Source organism: Silene latifolia, chromosome X (assembly GCF_048544455.1).
Source record: "Silene latifolia isolate original U9 population chromosome X, ASM4854445v1, whole genome shotgun sequence".
NCBI lineage: Eukaryota > Viridiplantae > Streptophyta > Magnoliopsida > Caryophyllales > Caryophyllaceae > Silene > Silene latifolia.
In genome coordinates this window covers 197,939,159-197,949,295 of record NC_133537.1, presented here as the reverse complement: position 1 = coordinate 197,949,295, position 10,137 = coordinate 197,939,159, and the positions used below count along the sequence as shown (strand labels likewise).

At 39.7% G+C, this 10,137-nt stretch overlaps 1 protein-coding gene and 1 non-coding gene across 2 annotated transcripts; both read left to right on the top strand.

Moving 5' to 3' along the window:
* The first annotated feature begins 1,792 nt into the window (after positions 1-1,792).
* LOC141624218 (small nucleolar RNA R71) lies at positions 1,793-1,899 on the top strand. Its single transcript, XR_012534028.1, has one exon. It is a non-coding gene; the product is annotated as a small nucleolar RNA R71 (small nucleolar RNA).
* A 5,599-nt stretch (positions 1,900-7,498) lies between these two features.
* Positions 7,499-9,662, top strand: LOC141619090 (uncharacterized). Its single transcript, XM_074436121.1, has 3 exons — positions 7,499-8,332; positions 8,514-9,157; positions 9,257-9,662. Exons 1-3 carry the CDS (start codon positions 7,499-7,501, stop codon positions 9,660-9,662), a joined length of 1,884 nt encoding a protein of 627 aa, XP_074292222.1.
* Positions 9,663-10,137: the final 475 nt, after the last annotated feature.

Here is a 10,137-nt window from a genome sequence, read left to right as displayed (position 1 = left end):
CTCTTTGAATGGAGCATCTTCAATTTTCTTCTTCCATTGGAGTTCCGACTTCTTCCTATCATCCTTCCGGCTATAATGATCGATCATAAAACATGGTTCATGTAAACGGGGAGCTCTCATAGTTTTGTCAAGATTAAAAGTTATACTCTCATCTCCCACTTCTAGAGTGAGCTCTCCATGTTTCACATCAATCACCGCACCCGCGGTGTGTAAGAAAGGTCTTCCTAGAATGATTGGAATGTTGGAATCTTCTTCCATATCAACAATGACAAAGTCCACCGGGATGAAAAATTTCCCAATTCGTACGGGAACATCTTCCCATATCCCTAATGGTGTCTTCATCGATCTATCGGCCATTTGGAGTGTGATATTGGTGCATTTAAGCTCTCCCATCCCCAACTTTTTACTTACCGAGTACGGCATAAAACTCACACTAGCCCCTAGATCACATAAGGCTTTGTTGATCGTGGTGTCGCCAATGGTACACGGTATTGAGAAGCTTCCCGGATCCTTGAGTTTTGGAGGTGAACTCCCTTGAAGTATTGCACTACTCACCTTAGTGAAGGCGATAGTCTCAAGCTTCCGGATCGACTTCTTCTTTGTGAGGATGTCTTTCATGTATTTGGCATAGGCCGGCACGTGATTGATTAATTCCGTGAAAGGAATTGAGACTTCCAAATTCTTCACAATTTCCATAAATTTTCCAAGTTGGTCATCAAATTTGGGCTTGGCTTGACGACTTGGAAAAGGAAGTCTAATCACAATGGGCTCCTTCTCCTTGACCTTGTCTTCATTTTTCTTTGAAATTTCTTCTTTTGATGATTCTCCATCTTTGGAGTTTTGCACAATTTCTTCCTTATCACTAGCTTCCACAACTTCATCCTCAACTTGCTTCTTCGGTGCTTCATACCTTGTACCACTTTTCAAGTGAATGGCACTAACCGTTTCATGTCTTGGGGGATTACTTTGAGGTGGTAATTTCCCCTTTTGTCTTTGTGAGCTTGAAGATGCTAGTTGAGTCAATTGGGTTTCCAACATTTTGGTGTGAGCTAGGATGTTGTTGATGGTGGTTTCCTTTGCTTGACTATCTTTTTGCATTTGAGTGAAAAATTCTTGTTGATTCTTTTGCATTTGGAGGACCGCTTTTTGAACATCAAAACCTTGGTCATTTTGTTGATTGTATGGATTTTGATTTTGGTAACCTTGGTTTTGGTTTTAAAAGGGTCTTTGATCTTGGTTTCTCATGGGAGGTGGGGTGTATGTTGTATGAGGGTTTTGAACATTTTGGCTTTTGTATGAGAGATTTGGATGGAATTTGGTGTTTTCATTGTAATAGTTGGAATAAGGGGTACCACTCTTGTATGCTTGGAAAGCATTCACTTGTTCATTTGTTCCCCTACATTCACTTGAGTCATGTCCCAAAGTTCCACAATTCTCACATATCCCACTTGGGATTGATGAAGATGCTGTCATGGCATTAACATGATGCTTTGATGATTTTGAGGCTTCTTCAAGTCTAGCCATAGCTTTTTCAAACTTCAAATTGATGGTATCAATGTGAGCACTAAGTTGAGCACCCAATTGAGTAACGGAGTCCACTTCATGCTTTCCTCCTCTAGTAGCCTTGCGAGGTCTATTATATTGTGAGTTATGGACCGCCATTTCCTCAATTTTGTTCCAAGTTTGATTGTCATCAACTTCGGTGAACATTCCATTTGATCTCATGTTGAGAATGTTCCTTGAATCTTCATATAGATCGTTCCAAAATTGTTGTACCAAGAACCACTCGCTAAGTCCATGGTGAGGACATGAGCGACAAATTCCTTTGAACCGCTCCCAAGCTTCATACAAAGCTTCTTCATCCCTTTGCTTAAAACCCGTAATTTGAGCTCTTAGCATGTTAGTCTTTTCCGGTGGATAGAACTTTTTGTAGAAAGCTAGAGCCAACTTCTTCCAAGAATCAATTCCGAGAGTGGCCTTAGCAAGGCCCTTCAACCATTGTTTCGCGGTGCCAATTAGAGAAAAAGGAAATAAGACCCATCGAATTTGGTCTTGAGTTACACCGGTTTAAGAAATCGCATCACAATAGTCACAAAAGGTCTCCATATGAGAGTGAGGGTCTTCACTAGGCATCCCCCCAAATTGGCTCCTTTCGACTAATTGGATAAATACGGATTTGGCAATGAAATTTCCGGTCAAATGTTGTGGTGTGGGAGTACCATTGGGTAGGTTCTCCTCGGTGGGTACGGAATATGATGAAAACTTAGGCATTGTGGGTTGATTTTGTGTTGGGTTCTCCTCACCTTCTCTTGCAAAAGGGTTGATGAACTCAATAGTTGGTTGAATATCTACAACCTCACTAATACCTCTCAAATTTCTCCTAGCAAGTCTTCTATTGATTGTCAAAGTTCTTTCAATTTCACGATCAAAAGGTAACAAATCACCTTGTGACCTTCTAGACATGCAAAATATCAAACAACTTGAAAACAATTAGAACAAACCTTGAGGAGTTTTACTTCCTCAAGGCAAAGAAAGACACAACTAATAACAATATAAGAAAATCTAAATCAAGATAACACCGTCCCCGGCAACGACGCCATTTTTGGCCGGGCTAAATCTTTTCGGTAACTTGTCGTTAGGAGCACCTAGACCAAAACACAATTTATAGCTTCACAAACAACTCTACAATTAGTAAAGAGGCAAGTAAAGGTCAGATCCCAAGGGACGGGAATTGAAATGAGATTTCTATTGAGACTAGTGGTGTCTTAGGGGTGTCACAATTTGGGTTGATGTAGAAGGTCACTAAACTAAATAGCAATAAAAGTAAATAAGCAAGATGAATTGAAAGGGTTGTAAACAATTAATAAAAAGCACTAGGGTATCATGGGGTCATAGGGGATTCATGGGAATTGATCATACAAACATGTTCTCAAATTATAAGCAAGCAATTATTGTTGTGATGGATTGAGTTGGGTTATATCTTACAATCCTAGGAAAGTTTGGGTCCCGGAGCCGAATCGATTAGATTGTACAATACCTACAAGTCGACTTAGTCTTCCCTACTCAACAACATGCATGGTCTAATGAGACTCGAGTTGGTTTATATCTTACAAGTCTCATTGAAAAGGTAGGTGATGGGTAAAAAATGCAAGGATTCATAGGCTCGCATTTCATCAAACATAACATGTGCATGAGTTGAGATCAAAACAAGCAAGCAAATAAACCATGAAAGCATATTAATTTAAGCATGAATCATTCCCCATGTTGGTTTCCCCTAATTACCCATTAACCCTAGCTATGGAACTACTCACTCATTATCATGTTGATCATGCTAGCAAGGTTGTCAATCATACCAACAAAGTAAAACATGATGAATAAATGAAAGTAAATAACAATAATTAAAAAGGGATTAAGAGAATTATACCTACTAATGATTCCAATAATAAAGCAAAGAATAATAGAAGTACTTGATGCTTGATTGAGAGGTTGTCAATCTCCCAGTAATAACCCAAATAATCTTCAATTACCCAAAATAAAGGATGAACAAAGGAGAGATTAAGGAAATAAAACTTGTATTAAAACTCGATTAATTGTTGATTACAAAACTAAAGAGAGATTTGATTGATATTAACTACTCTAAGAATTGATAAGAAGAACATGCTCTTCCAATTAGACTAATGGGGTATTTATAGTGGAAATTAGGTGGATGCATTAGGGTTAATTAAGGGCTTAAATGACGATTAAGTCCCTACTTAAGGAAACGCCGGTATTTTCTGAAGGATGGGCATCTTTCTTGAAGCTTGAAGAAACGAATTTGCGCTGTCTTGGGATCCGTGCGTCTTAGGCTCGGGACGGTCGGATTCGTGAGTCTCTGCCCGGGCGTCTTTGGGAAAAGTCGGGCGTCTTCTGGTAGCTGCTGCCCGGGCGTCTTGTATGGAAGACGCACGGATTGTGGTGCTGGGGACGGGCGTCTTCAGGACAATCCGCACGGATTGCTGCTCAGACTTGTTTCTTCTTCTTTTCTTCCCTTTTCTTCATAAAATCCTTGGGGATTTCCTTGGGGATGCAAGGATCTTTCCTCATCATTGCCCAACTACTATAATATGTACAAAGGCCTTCTAATCTTGTCTCTCCTTGATGCTTGGTCGTTGGATTCAATCAATTTAGTCTCATTTTGCCATGAAAATGCAAGGTTTGCACTCCTTTCCTACCAAGGACACAAAACCTCAAAGAATATGCAAAACAAAGAACTAAAGACAATAAATGGCCCAAATATGCACTAAAAAGCATGGGAACGAGGCTAATTCGGGGACTAAATGTGCGCTAATTATGGTCACATCAAGGTGCCCTTTCGGGTTTTCACCTTAGCTTTTTCCTTACCTCTCATGGTGGCTCGCAACTCATTTCTTCATATTGCCCAGAATGCCCTTTCGGGTTTTTATTTCGTCCTTGGCCACCTTCCCAATTTTGCCTAGATGCTCACCCTTGTGGGTTTTCACCTAGCAAGGATTTTCATTTTTTTTAAATGCATCAAAAGATGAAATAAAGCCTACATATGTTATATTAATGCTCCTCCCCCACACTTAGTTTCCACATTGTCCTCAATGTGGAGGAGAGTACTACAAATTCAAAAGGAAAGTAAGAAATGTAAAAGGAGTACGGGTTGCCTACCGTATAGCGCTTTTGGTTTTCGTCGTTTGCTCGAAGCCTTTTAATATCTTCTTCTTTTCAAGAGTCCAGAGCGGAACAACTCAAAGCCCTTAGCAACTTATCAAATACATTAGCCCATAGACAAAAGGCATGACCATAGCATAGATCACCCACATAGAGGGCATAAGCAACGAAATAGTAAACACAAGACAAGTTTCTTAAGTTTTCATGCTTAATCGACGGTTTTTTTGTCATGGTATGGTTCCTTGAAGGATGAGATTGACTTGGTGAAAACCAAGTAAGAATGAGGCGACTCGTGTGCTTCTTTGGGTGATAAGTTAGATGGCTTTTCAAAGCAAGTTTGAGGCGGTTCCTCCTTATGGGGGTACACCTCAACGTACTCATTTCTCATTTCTTCTTTAACATCCTTCCTTAACCTCCACACTTACAAATTTCATAGGCTTTGGAGGTTCACAAATCACGTCTTCAAGAGCCTCCACCTTCTCTTTTTCTATCCCAACCACCTCAAAAATCATTGCTCCTTGGTCATTCTTCTCAAACACCTCACTCCCCGATTCTTTAAAGGTCAATTCCGGACAAGAATTACTACGAACCAAAGAGTTGTTTCCAAGGTGTGAAGCGTCAACTTCGGTACAAGGAATGTGAATAGAGATCTTAATGGATGGCAAGGCCAAATAAGGTTTCAAGTCACACATATCATCTTCCTCATTAAATAAATCATCAAAGTAAGAGTTGTCAAAGGAGCAAACAACCTCTTCCTCGACCTTACTTCCCCCTTTTCAACAATATGACCCAATGACTCCTCATCAAGGCCATTAAGGACTGAGGATTCGCCCTCACCCACTCCAGCAGGAGCTAACGAGCATGGTCATGAGTATTTGGGAGATGGCCAAGAGCAGCCTAGCCATGGCCTCACAATGCCAACCCATGGCCTAAATTTATCTATCATTGATCAAGCCATGGTCAAGCCATAACAAGCCACTACCAGTCACTGCAACAATTATCAGACCATAGCATTTGTCAGTCCAGTCCTGCCAGGTGATAAGCCTAAAGTCGTATCATCTTAATCAAAGTAAATCCTAAATTACTACTAACAAGTAGCTAGTGGTAAGAAGGGTCGAATCCACAGGGAGGCGAGTTAATTATTCTAGTTTGTTAATATTTAAGTCCGTCTTAAGGTGGCAATTTCTTGAAGGTTGTTTGTTTGATTTCTATAAACTAATTGCAATAAAAGTAAATAAGATGAACTCAATAATATTAAAAGGTCTAGGGATTAGGTTCACTAAGTAGTTATTCGGGGTGTGATTTAATTCATTGATAGAGCAATTTATGTTGTTTAAGGTCATATGATCGGTCGATTCTAATATGCCCTTTAGATCTAAACTTAACATGCGGTCGCTATCATTAAGGCGGTCTATTAAGCTATCAGAGCCTATACTAGTCTTAACCCGGTCGGTGAAAATCCTAGTTTGCAATACTAATTAGTCAGTCCTGCAGAAACTAATTAACTAGATTCAAGACAATAACTGAACAACAATAAAGAAGCTATTTTAACTATCAATTCATTAATTACCCCCTTCTAACAACATAGATCCCTATTCACCCTAGATTAAAATATTAGCTACTCATGATAAAGGGAATAACAACAATAAGATTGATGAACAACATAATTAAAAGCATAACAAGATGAACAAATGAACAATTGAATAAACTAGAACTTTGAATTAATAATAATCAAAGAAAGATTAGTAAGTACCGTAATTAAAGAGTGCTTAGATCCGAAACAATATTAATAAAACTAAACTAAGGGTTTTTTTAAGAGAGTTCTAGGCGGAAAAATAGCGTAAATTATAATAGGGGACTAATTAGGTTTTTATAGAAAACATAAACCGACTTTAGGAAATTTCGCGGAAGTCATCAAATCTGGGTATACTCGATCGAGTCTAGCTGGACTCGATTGAGTGCACACCTATTCGATCGAGTTCTTTCCTACTTGATCGAGCACTTCTCGTTTCAGCTCCTTTCTTCGTGTAATCTTCTTCACTTCTCTTCCTTTATTCTTCTAAATTTCCGAGCCATGCTTCGTTTATTCCTTCATGCCATCTCCTCGGTTCTACATTTCATTCCTTTTCTCCACAAATGAATCATTCCTACATTAAACACCAAATAACGGAAGTAACGACATTCTAATAAAAATGGCATATAAACAATGTAATTTAGCACGAAAACTGTATTAAAAGTAACTAAGGGGAGGCATATAAATGTATATAAATATTACTCATCAAACTCCCTCAAAATTACCTAGTGGTATTTAAGTTGTGAGTTATCTGTGCTTAGACTGTGGTAATCCTCAATTTAAGTCGTCCAAATTGTTAGCTTACTTCCCTGTCAGTATTATGTGGGATTTGAGTTGATAATTATATCACTTGGTTCTTGTTTAGTCCCAAACAACACTCCTGTGTCAAGCTGTCTGATCCCTTATGCCAGCCAGTCTTATTTAATCCATATAAAATACTTAGGTTGTTTCAAAAATCCCGAATTTACTCAGAGGTAGATTTTTCAGTTAAGTGAATTATCACCAAGTTTCATGAATTTAGTCGTCCATTTGGTATTTTTAAACAGTTTCTGAAAGTTTATTGCATTCTTGAGAAACCTCAGAAAGACCAGTCTAATCAAACTTTGAGTCTTTGTGTCAGGCCTGGGGTTTGACACTGCAAATTGGTAACTAGAGCCAGGTTATAACACAATTCCACCTTTGTGTTAGTCCTGGGTTGAGAGAAAGTGTGAGTTCATTATCCCTACCTACAACAAAAACACAAAAACAACCATGAGTGAAGAGACACTTACTGGTATTGAAACCAGGATAGAAACTCTTGTAAGAAATGTGGATACACTACTCAATGCTGTCCACACAGTAATGGAGAGGTTTATAAACCATGATCCAAGAAGACAACCATTTGCCAGAGGAAGAGGTAGAGGCAGAGGCTTCTTTGTAGGAGCAGAGAGAGGACAACCACTACATGAGTATGAGTCAGAATCTGAAGAAAGCAACAGGACTCGGGAGAGGGTTCCTGAGCACACAGACAAGCATCTAAAGGTAGAAATCCCTGAATTTTCCTCTAGCCTAAATCCTGATGATTTATTAGAATGGATTAGGGATATTGATAAAATCTTTGAGTATAAAAGTTATATTGATGTTAAAGCCTTTAAATTTGTTGTCTTGAAATTAAAGGGTTATGCTTCTCTATGGTATGATAACCTGAAACACCAACAGATTAGAGAAGGGAAAGAACCACTTAGGTCTTGGTCTAAGCTTAAGAAAAAGATGCTGGGTAAATTTGTCACCAAAGATTATACTCAGGATCTCTTTATTAAGCTATCCAAACTTTGGCAAGATGAGAGACACATTGAGGCCTACCTGAGGGAATTTGAGCAGTTGACCTTGCAGTGTGAGATTAATGAAAAACTTGAGCAAATGATTGCTAGGTTTCTAGAGGGTCTTGACAAAAATATTGCTGCAAAGGTTAGAATGCAACCACTGTGGTCATATGATGATGTGGTAAACCTAGCTCTCAGGGTAGAGAAAATGGGGAAGGCTAAGCCTGCAGTGTCAAAAACCACCACTAGACCTGCATTCAGACCATTTACTGGTGTCAGGATTGTGAGTACACCTAAGCTAGCTACCACTTGCACTAGATAAAGGAAAAGCCCCCATGAACCAGAAAACCAACCCACCTGTGACTAAGGGAAAGATCAAATGCTTTCAGTGTCAAGGATATGGCCACTTTAGAAAGGATTGTCCTTCTAAGAGGGCACTGACAGCAATGGAAATAGAAGAATAGGAAAGAGAAGGATTGGCTGAGTATGAGGAGGAAGAGAGCCTAGTGCTGGAGGAATTTGAAGCTGAGGAGGAGTCAGGCCAAGATCAGATTGTAGCTCATCCTGACACAGGGCACAACTTGGTCTTATGGAGGGTCATACACTCACAACAAGCACCATTGGAGGCTTACCAGAGGTCCCTGATCTTCAGGAGTAGATGTACAGTTCAGGGAAGGGTCTGTAACTTGATCATAGATGGAGGAAGCTGTACCAATGTAGATTCCATCACCATGGTCAACAAGCTGAATCTAGTGACTCAAGATCACACAAACCCTTACAAGCTCAGATGGTTAAACAAGGGAGCAGAGGTTAAGGTTGATAAGCAATGTCTGGTTCCATTCTCCATCGGGAAGGTGTATAAAGATGAGGTATTATGTGATGTTGTACCCATGGATGCTTGCCACCTGTTGTTAGGGAGGCCATGGGAATTTGACAGGAATACAACTCACCAGGGCAAGGAGAATGTTTACAGTTTCAAACATGAAGGTAAGAAGGTCACCCTGACCCCCTTACCAACAAATCAAAGAAACTATGGAAGTCCAAACATGTCAGAGGAGATCAGTGGTGTGCTGTTCTTATCTAAGGCTGCCATGATCCAGGAACAGAGGTAGGAGCAGCCTTTATTGATCCTGCTGTCCAAGGAAGTAACAGAAGAGAAGGGTACAGAGTTGCCTGCAGAAATTGAACCTTTGATCCATAAGTTCAGAGATGTGTTTCCAAAAGAACTACCTAGTGGACTGCCACCCTTGAGGGGAATTGAGCACCATATTGATCTTGTACCAGGCTCTGTGCTGCCTATAAGACCTGCTTACAGGAGTGATCCAGTAGCCACCAAGGAGTTACAACACCAAATTGAGGAACTCATGAACAAGGGCTTTGTCAGGGAATCTCTAAGTCCTTGTGAAGTCCCTGGATTGCTTGTTCCTAAGAAGGATAGAACATGGAGAATGTGTACTGACAGTAGAGCCATTAACAACATCCCTGTCAAGTACAGGTTTCCAATTCCAAGGCTAGATGATATGCTTGATGAACTGAGTGATGCCAGGATTTTCTCTAAGATTAATCTCAAACAAGGGTACCATCAGGTGAGAATTAGGGAAGGAGATGAATAGAAGACTGCTTAAAGCAAAGCATGGGTTGTATAAGTGGCTTGTAATGCCATTCGGGCTCTCAAATGCACCTAACACTTTCATGAGGTTGATGACTGAAGTGTTGACGCCATGCTTAGATTGCAAAAGTGGGCTTATTTACTTATACTCAATTCACCCCCTCCCTCTCGAGTATTTCGGATCGATAGACTCTTCAATTAGTATCAGAGCCTCGTGTTCTTGATTGCCTAACCATAAAGAGGTTGATCTATATATCTCCTTTTATTTTATTTATTCTTTTTTTATTCCGCTACCTTACACATGTTGAAATGGATTCCAAGTATCTAAAGTGCCCCGTCTTTGATGGGAAGAATTATGGACTTTGGAAAAACATGATGACATACTACCTAAAAGGACTTGATTGAGAATGCTAGAAAATCATACAAAACGGGACCGAATAAAATTTTGGTCGGATCTACTGAAGGCACTACCTATGAGA

Bases quoted from the DNA above. Each gene is read 5' to 3' on its own strand.
- LOC141619090 (XM_074436121.1), top strand. From the start codon at position 7,499: ATGAGTGAAGAGACACTTACTGGTATTGAAACCAGGATAGAAACTCTT. The intron at 8,333-8,513 runs GTGAGTACACCT...ATAGAAGAATAG, and splicing joins CATTTACTGGTGTCAGGATT to GAAAGAGAAGGATTGGCTGA. The intron at 9,158-9,256 runs GTAGGAGCAGCC...CCATAAGTTCAG, and splicing joins GCCATGATCCAGGAACAGAG to AGATGTGTTTCCAAAAGAAC.